General features: G+C 34.4%; 1 protein-coding gene across 3 annotated transcripts; it reads left to right on the top strand.

Moving 5' to 3' along the window:
• Positions 1 to 646: 646 nt before the first annotated feature.
• On the top strand, positions 647 to 22,734 carry LOC112035564 (peroxisomal ATPase PEX1). Of its 3 annotated transcripts, none has more exons than XM_024068386.2 (18): positions 647 to 1,023; positions 2,772 to 2,945; positions 3,374 to 3,473; positions 4,827 to 5,312; positions 5,615 to 6,352; positions 7,125 to 7,216; positions 7,995 to 8,068; positions 8,257 to 8,479; positions 10,642 to 10,735; positions 10,849 to 11,003; positions 14,860 to 15,090; positions 17,169 to 17,369; positions 18,657 to 18,782; positions 18,861 to 18,922; positions 20,330 to 20,447; positions 21,264 to 21,548; positions 21,646 to 21,730; positions 22,085 to 22,734. In XM_024068386.2, the coding sequence occupies exons 1-17, from the start codon at positions 835 to 837 to the stop codon at positions 21,682 to 21,684; spliced, it is 3,387 nt and encodes a 1,128-aa protein (XP_023924154.2). In that variant the 5' UTR covers positions 647 to 834; the 3' UTR covers positions 21,685 to 21,730; positions 22,085 to 22,734. The 3 variants fall into 3 exon arrangements, with proteins under 3 accessions (XP_023924154.2, XP_023924156.1, XP_023924157.1); XM_024068388.2 differs by having other exon boundaries at positions 910 to 1,023; positions 2,791 to 2,945; XM_024068389.2 differs by lacking the exons at positions 647 to 1,023; positions 2,772 to 2,945 and having other exon boundaries at positions 3,374 to 3,469.
• The last annotated feature ends 400 nt before the right edge of the window (positions 22,735 to 23,134 follow it).

Genomic DNA, 23,134 nt, shown 5'->3' on the forward strand with positions numbered 1-23,134 from the left:
TTAAACGCGAGTAACTTTGAAATACTACTCTATGTCCCATAAAAAAAAATCCTCCAAATATTAGACACTTCGATTACCGTTAAATGAATTTGGTTTGAGAATTTTTGCCTTCATGGACACTTCCCCTCCACTATAAAGTCCACTAACAAACGAATTGGGTCGAGTACAAGAACAAGTTCAATCCATTTAGCTCGAGTTAAGATCGAGTATGAGTTAAAAACTTATCAAGTAAAATGGATTGTTATTTCTATTAAGCATATAATCTAATACTTCGTTCGGGTTCAGGTGGAATAATGGATCAGCTCCAATTTAACCATGTTTAGAAGAGGAGTTGGAGGGGATAAGGTGGAAAAAAGAAATTTGGAGAAGGGGATTCAACCGTTTAAGTCACCAAGAAGGAGTTTTGCAATAATATACACTTCTTGTTTTTTATTTTTGTTGATTTTTTAGTTTTAATCTCATTTCTTATATTTTATCTTATACTATACAAGATAAAAATTATATTTTAACCTAATCTAAGTATACTTCAATTAAAAATTACAAGTATCTTTTTATTAAAAAAAAAAAAAAAAACACTTATTATTCACCAAGTTTATTTATTTATTTAAATGTGATATTATTCCTCAAGTTCTTGTGGCAGTTCATTTTATTTACTTTGAAAAACGAACAAGCCATTTGGACTTGTCCTCATCAACATCTGCGGATCATTTCATTTGATCACTCTCTCTCTCTCTCTCTCTCTCTCTCTCTCTCTCTGTATTCAAAAACCCGAAACCCAAATCTTCATCTCTTTCTCTTTGGTCGAAGCGTGAATTGGGAATTGGGAATTGGGGGATGGAGTTGGAGGTGAGGTTGGTTGGGGGAATAGAGAATTGCTTCGTATCGCTCCCTCTTCCTCTTGTCCAAACTCTCGACTCCTCTTCTGCTCATCTCCTCACTCTCGAGCTTCGCTCTCGCACCGGCCACCGCTGGTTCGTCGCCTGGTCCGGCGCCACCTCCACTTCCTCCTCCTCCGCAATTGAGGTACTACTCATTTTCTCTCACAAACCTCTTTTTTACAGTCACAAACTGCCACCTAAGAAAAACACAATCCCATTTTGATTAGTTGCTTTGATATATTAGTATTGTATTGACTACCTAATACTGGTTCATAAATGGGTCTCCATTAAAAATCGAAAAAATTGAGCTACTTGAATTGAACACGAGAGTTTATTAAAGACAAATATATATATATATATATATATTTGTTGTGGTTTTGACATTTGAGAGACACATGTTGGAATGTTTTTGCACAAAAAGCACGGACATGAGTACGGGTACGACACAATTTATGAAAAATGATAACATGATATGGCGGGTTTTGTACATGGGTACCCGGCGTACCCAAAATGAAGTGTCTGTGCTTCCTAGGTATTTTGCAAGTTTATTCATAATCAAAATTAGGGTCAGTTACATGTATTCTTTTGTGCAATTGAATCCTAGCCAAAATTATATTGGCACATTTTTTTAGGACTTCTACTAATGTTATTTTAGTTATTATTTTTCCATTACCTCGACTTGAATCAACTCATTTTGCCTTACTGGTGTATTGATTGCGCTCATCTGTACTTGACCAAACCATCTTTAGTGATCCTATTTCATCTTTTCATTGATGGGGGTGGTCTGTATTGATGATATCTATTTGAATAATGTTTGTCCCACTTTTGAAGGTAATTAAATTTGACTCCTTTTTCTCAAACCAAGTGTTCATAAATATTGTATCATATGTTGTTGCAAAGTGTAGAGTAGTATTTCCTGATTCATTCCTTACTCTATGTCCTTGGCTTTCATGAATTCTTCAAAAACCCCATTCTCTTCTTAAACGTGACCATTGAGGCCTCGTCCAGTAAAAATCTTTTCCCTATTAAGGTAGCTCTTGAATTAATTTATTCATGTCCTCCCAAAATTTTGGTTTGATGGATTCTTCCAACCCCATTTGAGGAGCGTTTGCACTAACGATGTTATTTGCGTCTTATCCTAAAAGAAGTTTTATTAACTAAATTTTATCCTTTATTCTCATAACCTTAATCCTTGCCCCATTTATATTTGTATCTTTTCCTGTATACCATAATTTATATGCCATATGTTCAATTTCTCTATATTTCTCACTTACCTAATTAGTCTCCCGAAGGTGCACTAGGTTTATTCTTTTTCTACCCCATATTCAGAGTGCCTATACGTATCCTATTCTTCTAGGATAATTTCTTTACCCACATCTCTCCATCAAAGTTCAAGAGCTCTTACCCATTTCTCACTACCCCTGAACACTGATGTAGTGTGTTGCTTGCAGGGCACACCCTGGCTAACCTTTGCCCACTTTTCAATGCATCTGGGGTTTGATGCAGTGCTTTGCTAATAGGGGACGACCCAACTTGTATATGTAGTGTATCCATTAACTGACTATATTTTACACTAGCGATCAACCTACATTAACCCTCTTCCATTTTCTGAGCGTAGGACCAACTCTAAAAAAATGTATGACACTATGCACAGATACAAATGGAGTAATTGTATTGTAATGTTATATTATCTTATAAAAAAAATGTTATTTTACAAATTACTGTGAATAATCCATGCCTTAAAGCTGCAATCTATTGCTCTATTTTTCATAGCATGTCCAGTTGAGAATTAATTTGTGGTTCATTGTTATAAATTATTTGCTAATGGCTCCTTCTTGTATTCTATGAATTTGTCTTCGGAAAAATTATTGTTGTTTCCTAACTCCACTATAGGTCTCCCAACAATTCGCAGATTGCATTTCATTGCCAGATCGTACCGCAGTTCAAGTTCGAGCCATTTCCAATGTGGCAAAGGCTACTCTAGTTACTATAGAACCCCATAGTGAGGATGATTGGGAAGTTTTGGAACTTAACTCTGAGCATGCAGAGGCAGCTATATTGAACCAGGTAATTTTCTTCTGTTATGTCAATCTTCTATTTTAGTTTCCTTGCTGTCCAATTAAATCTGCATAGTTCTTTTGTTGTGTTTAGCCTTTTATCATGTGTGTGTGCGTGTTCATCTATATATTTTTTGATTGGTAAGTTTCACATGCACTCAGTGGGTCTTGAACCCACGACCTCACCATTCATCTCATTGTCTTGGGAGGAAGTACCGGTTAAGCTTTAGCTCATTAGAGTTTGTGTGTGTATTAATACATATTCTTTTTTTAATTTGCCGTTTGAGTCCTATAGTCTTAAGAATGGTTGCACAATGTTTTCTTTTCCTTATTTATTTTTATTTTCATAAAGCGGTTTTTCAAGGTATTTGCCCATATAGGCTCTTATATCCATATTGGAGTTCAATTATTAGTCATTGCCTCCTTTACTAAATACAGGTCAGGATCGTCTATGAAGCAATGAAATTTCCTTTGTGGTTGCATGGTCGCACTGTCACTACAGTCCGTGTGGTTTCAACCTTTCCCAAGAAAGGGGTGGGTAAGATGATATCTAGTATTTCCTGTTCTCACTCAAATGGTAGTACTATTTGGTTCAACTGAAGTTTGAAAAACTTTGTTGGTACTTAATTGGAGTATTGCTGCCATTCCTCACCCGTGAATTAAGTAACTCTTGTTTAACATTTTTATGTATTTTACTTCTTATTTACTGAAAAAGGGCTAATTACCCTGAATGCTTGAGTTAAATCACTGATTTGTTTCACTCTCATAACATTTGAACTTGATGATCTTCTAAATTTTTTGAAATTGATATTGCTCTTTTTAAATTACCAATTGTCCCAAAAGCTTAAGCTATTGGGATATGGTAAATTTAATCATTTAACTACACAATTCTAACACTCCCCCTCACATGTGAGCCGAAACTACCTTTTAATAGGTGAGGCTCAACATGTGAGAATTTAAATGGGAGGTAGAGTGGAGGAGACAAGGATCGAACTCAAGATCTCGTGCTCTGATGCCATGTTAAATTACCGATTGTCCCAAAAATTTAAGCTATTGGGATATGGTAAATTAAACCATTTATCCACACAATTCTAACAGTTCCAATCCTAATAAAATTTAACAATTTAAATATATAATACATCACATGGAAAAGTACGTTCTATAATGTAAAAATACTTATGTTGTCATATAACACAAGCACGACTGTGTAAAACCAACCTTCTATTATTAATACAAAAATTCATAGTGGATGATAAAAATAATTTAAAATAAATAATGAGAGTTCTTTTAAATTTCTATAAACTTTTGGTAGTGGACTTTTAATTGAAGTAGTGTTTTTAAACTTCTTGAAACATCGTCAATAGAAATTCTTTTAGAACAAACTATGTTAATAATTTTAATGTATTCATAGTGCGTCACATGGCGAAAGCATGTCATACAATGCTTAACAGTTATGTTGAGTCTCAGGATTCAAGTACCACATTCAAGAACCAACTTTTAGGATAGACTATTTGAGGTGCCAAAGATGTATCTTGGATATAGTAACTTTCTGGTAAAGCTGTCTTTCCATGTTTAAGAAGTTCATTTATGTTTCCCAGTGTTTTCATGTACCTATTTTTTCTTTAAGATCTATATTGCATTTCCAAAATGCTTGTTTGTAAGTGCCTAAAATGACAGAGAAGGAAATAATGTTCCTTGGTTCAGCATATGTACCATGTAGCTGAAAAACATACTTAGGTTACAATGGTAATCTATTATGTGCTCATGTTGTTCACTGTATGGATTAGGAGAATTGCCTTCATTTTTATTTCATATGGTTAGTAAACCATGATAATTGAAGATATATATGTTCGTCTGCTGGAACTTTGTCTAACTTTTGAGGTTCTATCAGTGCAACTTGTGGCAGGAACTGAAGTTGCAGTTGCTCCTAAGAGACGCAAGAAAAATGGGAATGCACATGAAGGTCCTTACATGCAATCTTCTATTAAAGAACATCCTTTTGCAAGGGCACTATTGCGCATTCAAGATCCAGACAGGAGATTTATTCACAAAAGTTATGTTAATGGTGTTGAGCTTGGTGTAGTGCTCACTTCTGTTGCTTTTATTCACCCAGAAACTGCTCAAAGCTTCTCATTGGATTCTCTTCAGTTTGTTGTTATAATTCCAAGATCATCATCAGAAGAAAGCTCAAAAAATTCTGATAATGATTCCTTTAGAAAAAGAAGCAGTTCACCTCCAGCTAACAATGGAAATTTAACTGAAAAGAAGAAAATCCGTCAAGCAGTTGTTCATCTTTTAATTTCAGAATCGGTGGCTAAAGGACATGTAATGTTTGCAAAGTCTCTTCGTTTGTATTTGGGAGTTGGATTGCATTCATGTATGTTACTGCTTCCTGATATCCAATTAAGTTCCTTACTCTACCTTCATTCCTGAAAATTTCTTTTTATGTATATTGACTTACAAAGCAGAGTGTCTTCTTACTTCCAAAAATGTGTTTATTTTAGGTTTGTAGATGTTATTCTTGTACTATGCTTATAAAAAAAAAATCTGTCTTTTCTAATTACTTACTTGTGCCTATCAGATCATTAGTAATAAACTTAAAAAGAGGAAAAATTTGAGGTTCAGGCATTTGATTAGTAATATACTAAAGATACCTAAAGGGATGAGATATGCCTGCAGGGGTTCTCCTAAAGGGATGTGATGTTAATTTGAAGAAGGATATCCCATCTCTTTCACTTTCTCCTTGCCACTTTAAGAAGCTCAGGAAGAATAAAGCTCTCGAGGAAAATGGTCTAGAAGTGCTTGACAGCCAACACAGTCGCGAGGTAAAAAACATGCTTCTGAAAACTAGCTCAGGCAACAATGTGGATCATGTAGATTGGTCAACCCATGATGAAGTTGTTGCTGCTCTTTCATATGAATCTTCTTGTGAAGAGGATGGGGAGGCTGCTTGTCAGTCCAATGGTGGAAAGGGATTACAATCTCTTCTTCAGGCATGGTTTCTTGCACAAGTCAATGCCATTGCTACAAATAAAGGATCAGAAGTTAGTTCATTGCTTTTGGGAAATGAAACTTTGCTTCAATATGAGTTGAAATGTTTCAAGCGGGGGATTCATGGAATGGTACTGGCTCCATCCAATGGTTCTTTGGAAGACGGAAATAAGACTACTGACCTGCTCATCGATGTATCGTATTTATTGATTATTTCTGATGAATCTCTTCAAGGTGGAAGAGTTAATGCATATGAGATTGCTTTTGATCAAAGGAACAATAGTTTGGAGGGTGCCCTTCAAAATCTGAATTTGAGGAACCCTGTATCCGTCTATTCTGTGCAAGAGAAAACCTCTGACAAAGACATTAGTTCAGATCTATCTTCCTTGAGCTGGATGGGGACAGCTGCATCTGATGTTATTAATAGTAGGTATTTTTCCTTTTGAAATTCTTTAATATATAATGCCTTTTGTTGATTCTTGTGTGAGACTTCAATTGTCTGTTGCTTGTAAAATATACCAATTTATGTTTCGTTATAGCTGTGTATACTCAAATACACATGTACATGAGCCTATGTGACAACAGGGACAATAAAAGGTTGGGTTGGAGCTTTAAAAAAGACTCATATACTGTCTTCTTGTCTATCAACACATGGCAGAATCTCAAAGGTTGATTCTGTTGGTCCAGAAATCAACCTGATGAATAATTCTAGAAGTTGAGTTTTAAAATGTGAAAAATTAGGAGGAAGGGAGAAGAAAGAGGAAGAGGAAAAATTGAAAATAGAGGCTGATAGAAAAGAAGGAAATCAAAGGTTTAGTGCATAATCAATTAGGACCACACCTTAGCACATATTTATATTAGAGTGATATAGCAAGACTACAAGAATACCTTCATGCTAAATATAAAATAGTAATTGAATAGAAAAATAACAACATTAACTCTAACACTACCACTCAAGCTGGAGCATACAAATTAAACAAGGCCAGCATGAAAGACATTCATTGAAAGGAGACATGAGCTAGCGACTTCGTGAAATATCACCCAGTTGATCATCAGAGTGGAATTATTAAATTTTTGTTTGTCTAAAATTGTTTTTTCACTGATATGTATTTCGCGTATGACTATAAGGATGGTGAAACCCTTTTTTTCCTTCCCTAGAGAAAAGCTGTCTTTACCTGATAATGTTTTCCAAATGCAGGGATGGTGGTGTTGTTATCACCCTCTTCTGGGATGTGGTTCAGTTCTTATGATCTTCCTCTCCCTGGACATGTTCTAATATATGGACCTACGGTGAGTCCTGCTTTTGAGTTTTGGTCTCCTTTGTTTGATGATTTAATAATTGAAGGGTGAAGGAAGCTCTTCACAGTTGGTAGATTAGATGTTTTGGGAATGGGCAAAAATGACTTGCATGCTCTTCCGTTTATGATGCCCATTTATTGTCGTTTTACATGCTTCCTGAAGTAATTCTCATTTGTATTAGAAGTTTTGCCTAAAATAGGTTAATTCGCTCAAAAGTACTAAGGTTTGGACATTAAAATTGAAACACATTCATTCAATGTCGTCCGTCATTTTGTTTAGGTACCTACAACAACAAAACTTTAGTTACAAAATTTTGGGGTCTGTGTAGGGCCCTCAAGATTGGAAAATAGTTTCAAGGTTTTCAAGCATATCTTTTGAAATTTGTATTAAGTTCCGAGGCATGCATAATTTTGAACCTGTTGGTACTTATGTGAGTGAGAGAAAGAGTCCAGATTGATATACAATTTTCCTAATTAGGTTCTGTATGACCATGTAACAAGAAGTGGTTGTGTATTTATGTATAGAGTTTGAATTATATGTTTGTTTTCTTAAACCATCTATTTAAAACTCAACATAGTTAATACCAACAAAAAAAAGGTGGTGGCTACGTGATTCTTTTTTACAGTCATTAAAATGCCTGTGTTTTTTTATATTTGTTAAATTTCTAAGGAACAAAGCTTCCTCAAGTTTTGGGATATCAAATAATAAGATTATTATTTATATCAACAGCACCATTAATACTTTAACTTGGCATTTCTCTGACTAATAGGGTTCTGGAAAGACATTATTAGCAAGAGCTGTTGCAAAATCCCTGGAAGATCATGAAGACCTTTTAGCACACATGTATGGGCTTATTTTTATAATATTTTTCCTTCTTTTGATGGTCATTGACATATTCGAAATTTTGATTTTAAGGGGGAATGACTCTATGGGTTAAGCTGCTTTCTTTGTCCCCAAAATGTTAAATCAAGACAGGGATTTTGTGGAATGAAGTGTGTATAAACTATTCTAATGAAGCTTCGTGTTTGCAGCGTTTTTGTATGTTGCTCTCGTCTTGCTTTAGAAAAGGCCTCGACCATTCGACAAGAACTTTCCAGCCACATATCTGATGCTTTAGATCATGCACCATCAATTATCATCTTTGACGATCTTGACAGCATCATTTCTTCTTCTTCTAATTTGGAAGGATCTCAACCGTCAACCTCTGTTGTTGCATTAATGGAATTTCTAACGGACATTATGGATGAATATGGGGTAATGATTTTTATGGTATTTTAGTTCCGCTTTCCCTAGAATGGTGTTTTTTCTTCAATAATTTTTAGTTTATTATATAGTTAATGTTTTTATCTGCTGGAATAATAAATATAAATATGGACTTTTTAAAAAATATTTTTCTTAATGATAAGCACTTCACCTTATGAAAATTGAACCCATGATCTCGTCCACCATCCTTTTCTTGAAGTGGAGGTGCTATTTGCCCTAAAGATCATTTAGGCTGCTATCATCAATTGAAGTATACAGTGTTTGAGGTATCAATTAGCAAAGTAACAATCAAACTAGTGCAATTACTTTTTCCCCTAAACAAATCTTAATATGGAAAGGAGTTACAAGGATAAATTGTCTATAAAGCACAACACTGGGAAAAAAAGCCAGTAAGGGTACGTTTGGTACACTGAATAAGGATTACAACAGGAATTGTAATCTTTATTACTAGAAATAAAATGTGTTGTAATGTAATAACTAAACATATTCATTAGTTTGGTTGTGAGTTATAACATTAGAATGAAACTTAACATTTATTTTAGGAAATTTCTTACTCATGCAATTATATCTTCTTAAAAAATTCTATTTTTAAATTTAAGAGAGATATGTGCTATTTTTTATGATTGTTTATTTTTATAATTGTTTATTTTTATAATTGTTAGATGTATATGGAAAGTTTGTTTATTTGGGAATATATTAAATTTTGAAATTATTGCACTTATTAAGGAATAACTAATACAACTTTTTGAAGATGAATAATTATTCCTCATTTTGAAGAATAGCTATTCATAAGGAATGATTATTCCTTGTAATAAAAACATAATCAAACTAAAGAATAATTAATCCATAGGAATAACTATTACATTAAAACACCTATTACAGTCTACCAAACATGTCATAAATAATGAAAGAAATAAAAATGGTCAATCCGAAGTGGAAGCTCCTGTGAAAACACTCCTTTAAATGAGCTCTGCATTTGCTAGACTTGAGTAATCATCTGTCATAAAAAGCTTATGCTGCTAGGAAGTGGGCTAATAATGTATTTAAAGTTGTCATACACAACTTTCTCCCTCACAATTAGGCCCTCCTAGTAAAATTTAACCATTCGTGGGTCTTGCACGTGCAAAATAGTAGAAATTACCTGAAAGTGTGGTAACAAAGACTTGAACAATAACCTCACTTAGAGCCTCGCACTAATGCCATGTTAATAATGATATGAAAGGTTAGGCTATTAGGGGTGTTCGTTATACCTGAAAGTGGTGCATTGTACCCTTAGTATACTTCCTGTGTCCTGGGGTGTTCGTTTTTTTATTAATAAAGTTCTGTTATTTATCAAGGAAAAAAAAAGAATAAGAAAGGTTAGGCCATTAGGAAGTAGGCTAGCAATGCATAACAAGCTGATTGACACACTAAGTTGGTGATGAAAATATAGGGTGCTTCGGCTTAAGGAAGGTGATAGAAACACTGGGTTTTTCCATGGAGGAATAATTATATTAGTAGTCTCAAATTGGGAGATGAAGTAACTTCTAATCAAGATGAGATCAGGATTAGAATTGAACAATTCTATCCAAATGTCTATCATGAATTGGTGTGGAAATCTTGTCTTAAAGATGTATTTCTTGAACCGTTTAGAATTGCAGTAGATAAGAATACTTCAGTTGCACCCATCTGTTTGAATTTGAGATTGTAATTATTTAGGAGTGGTTGACCTCTTATTGCGGTGGTGGAATTGGTTTGGGAGGCACTCTTTGGAGATATGGAATTTTACTTTGTTATGCGTGATGTGGCAGTTGTGGAGGGAGAGGAATAATTGCACTTTTGAGGCTAATATAGATCAAAAAACCAGCTAGAAGATTTGCTAATTCCTACCTTGTTTGATTAGTCCTGTGTGTGGGGTCTTACAAATAGTATCACTCTCATAGATTACATACTCATTTAGTTTTTGTGCTAAGTTTTGTAATTCTTTTAGGTTAAAAAGTGCTCATCATCGTGAGCTTGTGTAACCTCTTTCATTAATAGATCTGATTGCTTATCCATTTTTTTTTCCAAGAATGATGGAGTTCTGAAAAGAGTGGAGAGTCTAAATGCCATTGTAGTTATAGTTTTGCTGTCTTAATAGTCAACTAACAGAATCTTTTTGGTACACTGAACAGGAAAAGAGGAAGAGCTCATGTGGAATTGGTCCTATTGCCTTCATAGCTTCTGTCAAGTCACTAGAGAATATACCACAATCATTGAGCTCTTCAGGTATGTGTCTTCTTGCATGCATTATGGGTACTATCCTGTATTTGCAGTGGAGCTGAAAGAAATTGTGGTTTCATATTCTGAATTATTGCCATTGTGAATTTGGTCATTATCAGGTAGGTTTGACTTCCATGTTCAACTTCCTGCTCCTGCTGCCTCAGAACGCGGGGCTATATTGAAGCATGAAATTCAGAAGCGTTCCTTACAATGTTCTGATGACATCTTGTTAGATGTAGCTTCCAAATGTGATGGCTATGATGCATATGATCTGGTATTAAGCTTTTTCCAAATTTATTAATCAAATGGATAAGTTTCATTGTTTATATTTTTAAAAGCATACTCCATTACAAACCATCATTATATTACCCCAGATTTCAACCTAATGTGTTGCTCTTTGGCACTTCGTATTATGTGCTCACTTTAAAATAGTGCTTATATAGGTGACAACTTTGGAGTATGTTTACCACTCTTTTCTTATCCTGACTATTATTACAAACTACAATTAGAATTAGGGATAAGGTCAGTTTTAAGAGTAAAAACAGTCTCTACCTAGGAAGCCAAGCAAAGAAGCCTTATTATGTCTTTTCTCATTTGTTTTTAAACTAAGGCCAATTTAGCATCTGGGCTAGGGATGGGGCAAAAAAATATCATGGCAATTTTTCCTATGAAACACGCGTGGAAATTTTATGCTATATAGTGGCTTGATGAATTGTCTAGATGTTAGAGAGTGTGGATCCAGCATACTTGGATTTACTGTTTTTTTTTTCCCCAATAAAATTTCTCTTATTCCTTAAAATATATATATATATATATATGTATGTATGTATGTATGTATGTATAAGAGTGTTGAACCAGAGAACAGTTTAATGTGCTTACTACTATTCAATTCAAGGGATTTTTGGTTGTTAGTTAGTACACACTCTGTGTCTTTCCCTCTTTTTTCTAATAAAGTTTTACTTATCAAAAATAAAATAAAATTGGTCAGCAGTGTTTTTGCTTTATGGTGTCTGGTGGTTGATGCCTAGGACATTTTGAGTTTGTTAGGATTTTTGAGAGTGAGTTCTGGATGGCATAGAAGCAGTATGACGTGGAGTGGTTTTTTTTTTTTTTTGATAGATAACAAAAAAATAGCCAACCCAAGTACATTGGGGACCTGGAGTGTTGTACAGCTTGTTTTATATAGTTATATGCCAAAAAGAAACTACTCTTCTATTTCCTTGATTTCATTCAATCTCAGATTCCTAGGGGTGTTGGGTGTGACAGTTCCCATTGGTGTCTTAATGGGAATGGCAAGTTTGATATTTGGTCCTATTACAATAAGATCCAAGGTGCTTCTATACCTAGTTTTCCTTGGAAGGGAATTTGGAAAGTTAAGGTTCCTAAAAGGGTGGCTTTTTTTATGTGGACAGTAGCTCATAGTCGGATACTGACCTTGGATAATCTGATGCTCTGGGGTCTCTCTTTGGCGAATCGGTGTTGTATGTGCTGCTAAATCTGTGGATCATCTTCTCCTACACTGTCCTGTACCTCACTCATTGTGGATACAAATGTTATAGGTATTTGGGATCCAATGGGTCATGCTAGGTTCTGTGGAGAGTTTGGTGTCTTGTTGGAGTTATTGGCTAGGGAAATTTACTTCGGACATTGGGAATATGATTCCTGGTTGTTTGATGTGGGTTGTTTGGATGGAAAGAAATCGGCGCTCTTTTGAGGCTAAAGAGAAATTGTTTGTTCAGTTACAAGCTCTATGCCAGGGTACTCTGTTTGATTGGTCTAGGTGCTGGAGTTCTTTGACTTGTTCTTCCATCATTGAGTTTCTTTCTTCCCTTAGTATTATCCCCTAAGCTGGTTTTTCTATCTTTGTTGTTGTTTTTTGCTTTTTCTTGTGTTCACCATCATGAACACCTTGTACTTGCTTCATTCATTCTTTCATCATGATTAATACTATTATTATTACTTATCAAAAAAAGAAGAAACTGCTCTACTATTGGCACAGAGCTCTTTCAGATTAAGTTTAAGCTTCTTCTTTTAAATTGCTTTATGATTGGATTCTTGCTTTGGCATATCCCCCTTTCCTTTTTTTTCCTTTTTGATATGTTATTGGTGGCAACCTTAAGAAGATCTTTTTCATACTCCTTGTGTACTTCGACTGTTCCTTTTCTTAAAGTTGAGTTGCAAAATATGGAAGGGTAAGAAGAAAAAGGGAGAGAAGAATAAACACACACACACACAGATTAGGATTTAGGTTTAGGGATTAATTAATAAGTCCATTCATTGTAGCATATATTTTTGTTACACTAATATGAAATGATTACATGAGTACCCTAAGCTAATATAAGAGTACATATAAAATATGAGTCTAACGCAATCACTTCACCATTTATTTACTTGTCTGAATTAATTTCATAAGTCTATTCTAATACTTTTGAAGAAGAATGATATCCTGTTCACTTTTTGTGGATATAACTTATTTTTATTTCCCTGCAGGCTATATTGAATTTGTTCATTATCATCATAGTTTTACTATTCTTATCGTTGTAATGTTTTTACAATAGTACTTCCTCCATCCAATTTTCTTTGTCCACCTTAAAAATTCAAACTTTTTAAGTGAACATAATCTAATGCATTTTCTTTGAAATAAAAAAAATTACTAGTTTACAAAATTACCCCTCCTTAATATAAACTCAAATAAAACATAGAAAAATAAGTAATGATTTTTCAAGTAAAATAAAGGATAAGTTAGAAAAGTTGTGAAAATTGTGTCTATTGACCTCTCAAAAGTTGACAAGTATTTTGGGACATCCCTCAATGGAATAGTAGAAGAAAATAATGGGATGAACAGAGTAATTTTACTTTAGATTATTGGGTATGTAATTTTTGTGAATTAACTCACAGTGTCTCACTCAAATGTGAAATCTTGCTGGAAATTCTTTTCTCAAATAATCATTTCTTTTGAAATTTGTATTTCTTAAATTTAAGTATATTTTTAAGTCTGGCTGTGGAGATATGGAACAAAGAGAGATGGCCTTTGGAGGAGGGTCATTGAGGCTAAATATGGGGACAGATGGGGTGTTTGGTGTACAAAACCGGTGTCATGGACCTATGGTGTTAGTGTGTGGAAATCCATTAGAAGTGATTGGTTGGATTTTTCTAAATTTCTTCAGTATGATGTAGGTGATGGTACTAGTGTGAAGTTTTGGGAGGATGTATAATGTAGGGATTGTTCTCTTAAAGAACAATTTCCAGAATTGTATAGTATTAGTCGGGCTAGGGAGTCTTCTATGTCAAAGGTCATGTGTTTCTCTATCGCAGTATTGGGAGTTAGAAGCGTTGGCTCTATTTTTGGATGTGCTTTATTCCACGGATGTGCGGGGTGTTGGTGCTAACAAAGTTTGTCAAAAGCCAGCAATGAGAAGAGGTTTTGAGGTTTGAGGTTTTTATCAATCTTTATCCCCTTCTTTTGTCCTTTCTTTTCCTTGAAAATTGGTGTGGTAATTGAAGGTTCCTCGTAGAGTAGTTTTCTTTTATTGGACTACTGCATTAGGTAATATCTTAACTACAGATAATCTTCGAAAGAGGCATGTTATAGTGCTAGATTGGTGCTATATGTGCAAATGGTGTGGGGAATTAGTGAATCACCTTCTTCTTCATTGTCCTATAGCATATGAGTTGTGGTCTATGGTATTCAGTTTGTTTGGTATCCATTGGGTTATGCTATATAAAGTTATTGAACTGTTAGCTTCTTGGCAAGGAAAGTTCGGTAGACATTGAAATATAGATTTCTGGAGGTTTGTACCACATTGTTTGTTTTGGTGCTTATGGTGAGAGTAGAATGCTAAATACTTTGAGGATTGTGAATGGCCTATCCTTGATGTAAAAGTATTTTTTCTTCCGTACTCTACTTGATTAGAGTTAAGTTTTTTCATCTTTTTTTTGTGTGTCCCTCCCTTATCTTATTGATCATTGTAATTTGGGTTTTTTATTTTTGCCACTGCAGTACATTTCCAGTGTACTTGGCCTTTGGTTCTTAATAAAATTTCTTACATAAAAAAAAAAGAGTATATTTTTAAGCCTATGTATTTTACACTGCTTTTGAAATTATATATTAAACAATCTCATTCTTTCAGGAAATACTGGTTGATAGATCTGTTCATGCTGCCATTGGTCGGTTTTTGCCTCCCCATTCTGCATTTGACAAGGACGAAAAGCCTAGGTTAGTCAGGGAAGATTTTTCCCAGGCAATGCGTGAATTCCTTCCAGTTGCTATGCGTGACATCACAAAATCCGCTCCTGAAGTTGGACGCTCTGGGTGGGATGATGTTGGTGGTCTGATTGACATTCAGAATGCTATTAAAGAGGTGAAGTCTTTAAATTTGCATTGTAATTTTCTAGTCATAAATTTACATTAGTATTTTCACTGCGTTGTATTAGATCACAAACACGCTACTCTTCTTTCTGAGTAAATAAATAGTGGTTTTCAGTATGAGTTTATAAATAAATATTCTTTTTTAACTTAGGTTGTGTTTGTTTCGGGTGAAAAACCCTTATGAGAGAGAGAGAGAAGCTCCAGCCGAGACATCATCCGACGTATTTCCGGAGTATATATATATATATTTTCTTGTAACAATTTTATGTGCAAACCAAGCACTAGAAACCATTTTTTGGCGCATTTTCCAGAACGCAACCAAACAACTGAAATATTTTTCTTTTCAAAAAATATTTTCACCTGAAAATATTTTACACTCGGAAAACATTATACATTGACCCAAACACAGCCTTAATCATATCTGGTTTCCTAAATTCCACGAAAGCAGCAATTTCATAAAATATAGTGAAATATGTCTAGGGTAAACTCGTCTAGTTTGTATTTATCCACTTCAAGTCTATTTTTCATGAATATATGCTTTCATCAGTAGCATGTGCTTTTGAACTAAAGAAATTTCAATGTTCTTTTTCTTTTAGAGGCTTTTCTCATATGTATGCATTTGATGTTTGTGCTTCATTTCTAGATTTCCTTTTTCCCCTTTTTTTATCACACCTCTTCTTTGTACTGTGATTCCATTGCTTGTCTGTTGGTAGGCCGTTACATTTATAAAATGATCATAATCATTCAATTTGGGTTCATTTCTTAACACTTAATAGTGAATTTGTGATGTACTTCAATGATTTCTCAAGGCCATAATTGAATCAATGTGAATGATTTTGTAAGATCATAATTGAATCAATGTGAAAACTAAGGTTCTCTAATCAGACCATGGTGTTCAGTGGTGGACGTGTATTGAGAGGAATTGCATATACTTGGATGTTATTGGGATAAACAGCAAACTTAAAGCATTGGATACAGATTTTGAGGCAAGAGCACACAAGAACGGCTTTTTTGAAAATTTAATATAGCCTAGACTATCACGTCACCAGAATGGCTGTATATTTATAACCTTAGAGGATGTAATAGTTTATAATATTTGATCTAACTTCTGATGGGAAGTATGTGCATTTGTAATTGAAACCTTATTTACATATTAATAAGGTGATGTTGGTCTTGTGGTATCCCATGTAATTCAGAGTGATGACTCATGTTTAAACCACCTCTGATGGGGAAACTAAAATTTTTCAAAAGAAGACAAACCCTTTCAACTATTCAGTCATATCTGCAAGTTAAGAAGTCAAATGCACAGGTTTTTTGCTGGAATTTCTTCTCAATTTGTAAGCCCACAAATTTGAAGGGGATTAGCTGTCCCCACTCACAGATCTTGTATCGTAGGTAAAATACTCAACATGGGGTAGCAGAAGGAATTAATGACACCATCTTAAATTCACTCAAGTAGAAATATTTACCAACATTTTAAAATGATTATGCTTGCTGCTTCTGACTTTGTACTGCTTCCTACATGCAATGCGTTGATGTTTACGCTTCAGAATCAAGTATGAATGTATGCAGGGGAGTGTGCTTACCTCCAGTCTAGGGGGGCAAAAAAGGGATATGTGGGGAAATGAAGTTTGGCTTCAGGAAAAAATATAGAAAAATATATGAGAATGTCAGCATGTCAACTCTGTCATAAGAAGACTAAACATTGACTCCAATAATTACTCTGAATTGCTTGGTCTCTTTCATTATTTCCTCTTATTTTCCAGAAGAGAACCTTATCTAAATTTCTATTGCTTTATGGAACCAAAATGGTTTAGAACTTCTCACCTATCTGTTGGTTCAATAATATTATTAGCAGACCATGATAGGGGAAAGGAAAAATCAAATCATTAGCCTATAGATAATAACTGGTTTGTACTGGTGCTGTCTCTTACTTTCATTCAATTCTATCATGCAACTATCATTTTGCTTCTTTTTTTTTTTTTTGCCCTTTTCCTTTTTCAGTTCCAATCCTTTGTTTGTACTGTATGTTATATTCTCTTCTATTGTTAATTCTACTATCAATGTCAGATAATTGAATTGCCTTCAAAGTTCCCAAATACCTTTTCACAAGCTCCTTTAAGGTTGCGGTCAAATATTCTCTTATATGGGCCTCCTGGTTGTGGCAAGACACATATAGTGGGTGCTGCTGCTGCTGCTTGTTCCTTACGATTTATATCAGTGAAAGGGCCTGAGCTGCTAAATAAATATATTGGTGCTTCTGAGCAAGCTGTGAGTGTCCAATTACTTCTTGCCTTACAAATATTTTTTGTATACCAATTTTTCGATGATTTTCGTGTTTTTGTAGTTTCAAATTATAGCAGCCAATGCTTTTTTGATCCACATAATTTATCAGTGTGGAATTTTGTATTAGTTCTCACTTCTCTTGATTTATTGGTTGTGCACTTTTGCTTTCAGTGAACTGTTTTCTGGGATATTATGCATGCTTCATAGTAACCATTTTGTAATTGTGTATAAGTGAGTGAAGTGTGGAAAGGAGATTGAAGTGTAAGAACTGTAGTTATTCTCTCAACAATTTTTTTTGATACAGGATATTGTATGGTATTTTAAGATGATTATTATGATGCCAATGATAAGAACCACAAGAAGAGTTATCATCTTCTTCTTTTTGACCCATATTGTTAGTTTCTTTATGTAATGTTTGACTTTTTTCTGTTCCCATTATTTCCTATGATATACTACTATTCCCATGTAGTTGGTACCCTCCAAAACTAATGAGTACCTAGGAACACTGTTTTAATACTAATTCTGAATGTATATAAAATGAAGAGAAAAGTATGAGCTAACATAGCAGTAGCAGCATATTTTTTTATAGTCGTGCTAGGCTTTTGGAACCATTGTGGACTTAATTCTCTGTTGAAACTCATAGGTGGATGGCACAGTTAGCAGTACACAGTCTCAAGGCCTTTGCAGTTTGCATTACCTGACTCTGCTTGTTCCTTGAAGATGTTGAGCTTTCCTTGTCTTAGCTGAAATTTCTTATTTTGTGTTTGCTTTATGAGAGGATGGAGACATCTGGTGGATCTTTTGATGATTCTAGCTTTATACCATGATTATTTTATGTCTCTTTCATATACATCATTCATACAATGTACTCGGCTGATTCACAAACTCCCATTCAATTCTTAATTATTATTGTTTTTTTACTTCAAAAAAAGAACAATTGTTCAGTATTTGTTTATGTTTCTTATATAAACATCATTCATACAATGTATTTGGGTGATGCACAAAATCCCATTCAATTCTTAATTATTATTATTTTTTTCACTTCAAAAAAGAAGTGATCAGTATTTGTTTAGTTGCCTCCTTTTATTGTAGCTTTTTAACTGGGATTTATGATGCATGTGTAGCTATACAATGTGCATAGAAGATAAAAACATGTATGATCATCCTTTGTATCTTTTAATGGGTAACCCTTTTTGGAAATATGTTGAATGACTTTCTAGAAGTGAAGTGTATTGCATAGTCCTACTGCTGATGCGTATATTATGATTTCAGGTTCGAGATATTTTCTCCAAAGCAAATGCAGCTGCTCCATGCCTTCTCTTTTTTGATGAATTTGATTCTATAGCCCCAAAAAGAGGGCATGACAATACAGGAGTAACTGATCGTGTTGTTAATCAGGTCAGTCTCTTGTTTGCCAGTCCCATCTTCCATCCTCTTTCAATTAATTTTCTAATAATCGCATTTCCCTTTTTGCAGTTTCTGACTGAATTAGATGGCATTGAAGTTTTGACTGGTGTATTTGTGTTTGCTGCTACAAGGTCAGTTTCTGTTCACAATAACCATAAAATTATTGGAAAAATATGTTTTGTCCCTGTGGTCAAGTTGTAAAACACAGAATCCTCCTGAAATTTTGTTTGTGATGGTAAACTCCCATGGTTCAGATCAAAGTGAAGAAACCTTTTAGCATGACCTCCTAACAAATAATATAGTGCCACATCTCTCATCACTTTTACATCTTCAATTTACAATTTTCTCCCTGTTCATGATGAAAGAATAAAAAAATAATATATATATATATATATATATTTTTTTTTTCTGTATGGGAAAAAATAGGGTGGTGGGGGTAGGTGTGTGGGGGGGTATGTTGTGGGGGAGTGGACAGGTTGGTGGTGTGGAAATTACATGTGAATAGGTTAAATGCCCACTTGACCATCGGTACTTGTATCTGGTGGTTTTGCCAGAGTGATGGGCCTGATGAATTGAACCACTCCATTCAACTTCTTCCCATGCTATTTCTCTAGCATTACAGTGTGGATTTGGCTCCTTGGCTGTGTCGTTGCAGTGGACTGAATTTGCGTTGGAATTGTTATTCAATGAAGTGAAGAAGAGTATGGTGGCCTTTCTTTGATGTTAAAATAAGGGATTATTAGTAGTGGAAAAGAAGGTTCTTGCAAACCACTACTAATTCCTTTCACAAGCTCACAAACTCGACCCATGCGACCCTCTTTACTACTGCCTTCCAACAAACCAAAGACTCTCAATACTTTACACTAATGACATGACTTCACATTTGATCCCATTCTGCACCATATCTCGAAAGCTACTTTCCTTATAAAAGCCTTAATAAAAGTACTAAATTTTATTATACCCAAACCATCAGCTTTGGTAGGGGCACGAATCTTATCCCAGTTCTCTAATAACTACCTGTGCAACAGGATAGGCTCCCCACAACTTGGCATGACTTGGCAGCTTCAAGTTAATAAGCCTGTGCAAATTGCTTTCTTAGGTTTATGTCTAGTGCCCATACTTATACGCAAATCCAATATGGACAAATCCGATAACCAGTTGCTCGCTTTCTTTAGTGGTTCCCTATTTGATTGGACTAGGGCTTGGGGAATCACCTCTAGTGACTCTCTCCCTTTGTTCCTTAATTCTCTGCTCTGTACTTAGTTCTTTTGTTGGCTTATGTTTGTTTTGTTGTCTTTTCTTGTTGTTTGTTTCCTTCTCTGTACTCCTTGCTCTACCTTTTGTTTTTCATGAGGTAGCTCTTTGAATATACATCTTTTTACTTATCAAAAAAAATTGTACACAAATTGAGGTCTCAATCATGGAATGTTTCTTTTGTCTTTGCATTTTCATGATTTTGGATCTTGTTTTCTACATTGATCTTTTTATTGATTACTTTGTCTGATGGTAAACTAACTTAAAATTTTCGTGTCAAGCAGTAGACCGGATTTACTTGATGCTGCTTTGTTGAGACCTGGTAGGCTAGATCGGCTTTTATTCTGTGATTTTCCATCTCAACAGGAGAGGTTGGATATTCTTACAGTACTTTCTAGAAAGGTTAGTAAGATAATCAAATTAATGCATTGTTCGTAACTTTTATTTAGTTATGCACGTTGGTATTTTAATATAATTTGAATATTAATTGCTTACAATTATTTTAGTGATTTGTGAGGTCCAATTTGAGGATAAGTTCTCGTATGTCTTATTACTTGAAACACCCATCACCACTATAAATAATGGGTATAAATGATTGCCTTGACAAATGCCCTGAACAAGCCATAACTTGATACCAAATTCTTCTTTTCAAGTGCTGACCCTAATCAATCATATGATAGGCTATTTCAAACTCAAGTCTATTTGTTACCCTAGTTTTGTTGAATCATCATAACTCAGAACATTAATGAGCAACTCAATTGCATTTTGATGTACAAATGCATCCATTCCCCCTCAAATTATTACTTTTTTTATGAAATATTCCGTTCTTAAAAAAAATTTCTAAATAATAGGCGAGATGACTCTCCCCCTTTGAGGTTTGTGGATGAATGACACTCCATCCTTGAGATTTGTATAAAGGAGTAGGAATATTTTTTTTAAATGGAATATATTCTATTAAGGAAGTAACGACGTGAGAGGGTATTTATAAAAACCTCAAGCCTGGGAGTGTCATTTCTTGAAACTTTTGGAGGGTAGTGTTGTTTCTAGACACAATAATTTATTATTACTTATTTATTTATTATTGTATTTTTAGTGCCAAACTTGTACTGTGACTCTTCAGTTGCTAGTGCGACTCATAAATCATGAAGCTTTATTTTATGTCTACATGTTTTTTCAGGTTAATATATAATAATGTTATGGTTTTATCAATTGATACAGCTGCCATTGGAAAATGATGTTGAATTAGATGCCATAGCTCATATGACCGAAGGATTTAGTGGGGCTGACCTTCAAGCTCTGCTTTCAGATGCACAGCTTGCAGCAGTTCATGACCTTCTGGACAGTGCAGATACCTGTCAGCCAAACAAAAAGCCAGTAATAACCGATGGTCTTTTGAAGTCTACTGCCAATAAGGCAAGACCCTCTGTTTCAGAAACTGAGAAGCAGAGACTATATAACATTTACAGGGAGTTTCTGGATTCAAAAAGATCTGTTGCTTCACAGGTGTCTCTCTCCCTCCATGCATTTTTATGCCAATAAAGTATCATTTATTGATATCTTCCTAGAATGAAGCTTCTGACCTTATATGGTTTATTTGCAGTCAAGAGATGCCAAAGGAAAGAGAGCAACTCTAGCATGATAACAAGAAAGGTCTTCTAACCAGGGAAAGTGGAATGTGCTATATGGTAAACTGTTCATTATGTTTTCTGTTGTACATTTCTCCCTTCTCTCTTTTTTTTTTTTTTTTTTTTTTTTTTTTTTGTTTTTTGAGAGGGGGTGGGGGGTGGTGGTTGTGTTGGAAATGCACAAATAATATGGGAATCTGCTAAACAATCCTGTAGCTGTTCAAAAAGTTGCTCAGCTGGATGTGATCCTGTTTGAGAGCTCATCATAACGTTGGTGTTCCACTATAAATTTATGGAAAAACACACAGAAGGAAGCCCTTACGATTGTTTTTATGATTTAGCCGAGCTTTTAATATGGCCAGACTTGTGTTCTTTGGACTAATTAATCTTCTATGGCGAATTTTGATCTTGCAGGTGTGTTAAACCCTCTCAAAGAAGGTAACAGAATCTCTATATCTAGGTGATATTGTCAAGCCATGTCAAATTTATGGCCTATTCAGAGAGTCGTTCAGGCAGATATACGTTGCTCCACAAATTTCACAACAATGGCGTCAATCAAAACAGGTGGACATGCACTACACTGCGATTTTGAATTTTTACCAAGTATAATACAAAACCAAGACCAAAGGCATAAGCCTAAAAATGTAGTCATTGGATCAAAAACAGGCAAGGGTTATGCCACAAAGACAATGTATGTGATTAAAAAAAATCAACATTTTGTTTTAGTTGTATATTTCGAAAGAGATTCGGGTCGCTTGATAAATATTTGAGGTAATGATCAGTGACGCTTTTCATGTTAGGCATACGGGGTTAGGCTTAGTAGTTGATCTTGGTGAATATAAATGATGCTTTTCATGGTGGGAAATAAGGTTGTGACTATATTAGTAGTTCTCAAACCGCATTAAGATGATCCGGTTTGTTTTTCAATTTGTTCTACCTGTTTTGATCTTAAGATCTCTTGTATATTTTAAAATCCAATCCATCACAAAACCAAATGGATTCGAACATTCAACCATATGTAATCTATAAGTTCATGATTATTCATTTAATTGTTCTTTAGATGATTTAGGGCTTTCAAATTAATCGAGTCAAAGTGAATAGTAAGAGTTTAGGAGTAGTTTATTTAATTTTATTTTGAATGCCAATTGAGCTTGAGCTCATTGGCAATTTAAATTATATGTTCAAACTTGAATAATTTTTAATAATTGATAATTAAATTATAATTGAAATTATATTATTTGAGTCTATTTGATAGAGTAATTTTCGTGTATGAATTTGTAAAAATTAGATTTACTAACCTTGTGTTATTTATTATTAAAAAGTATATAAGTTTTATAATGAAACCGATTATTTATTATTAAACAATTATAATCATATGGCCCAATCAGTATTTGGTTTGCTCACATTTACTGATGTAACAATTTATGTGTCACATTCCATCGGGTGGATCAATTTATGCTTAGC

Source organism: Quercus suber, unplaced genomic scaffold, assembly GCF_002906115.3.
Source record: "Quercus suber isolate HL8 unplaced genomic scaffold, Cork oak 2.0 scaffold_947, whole genome shotgun sequence".
NCBI lineage: Eukaryota > Viridiplantae > Streptophyta > Magnoliopsida > Fagales > Fagaceae > Quercus > Quercus suber.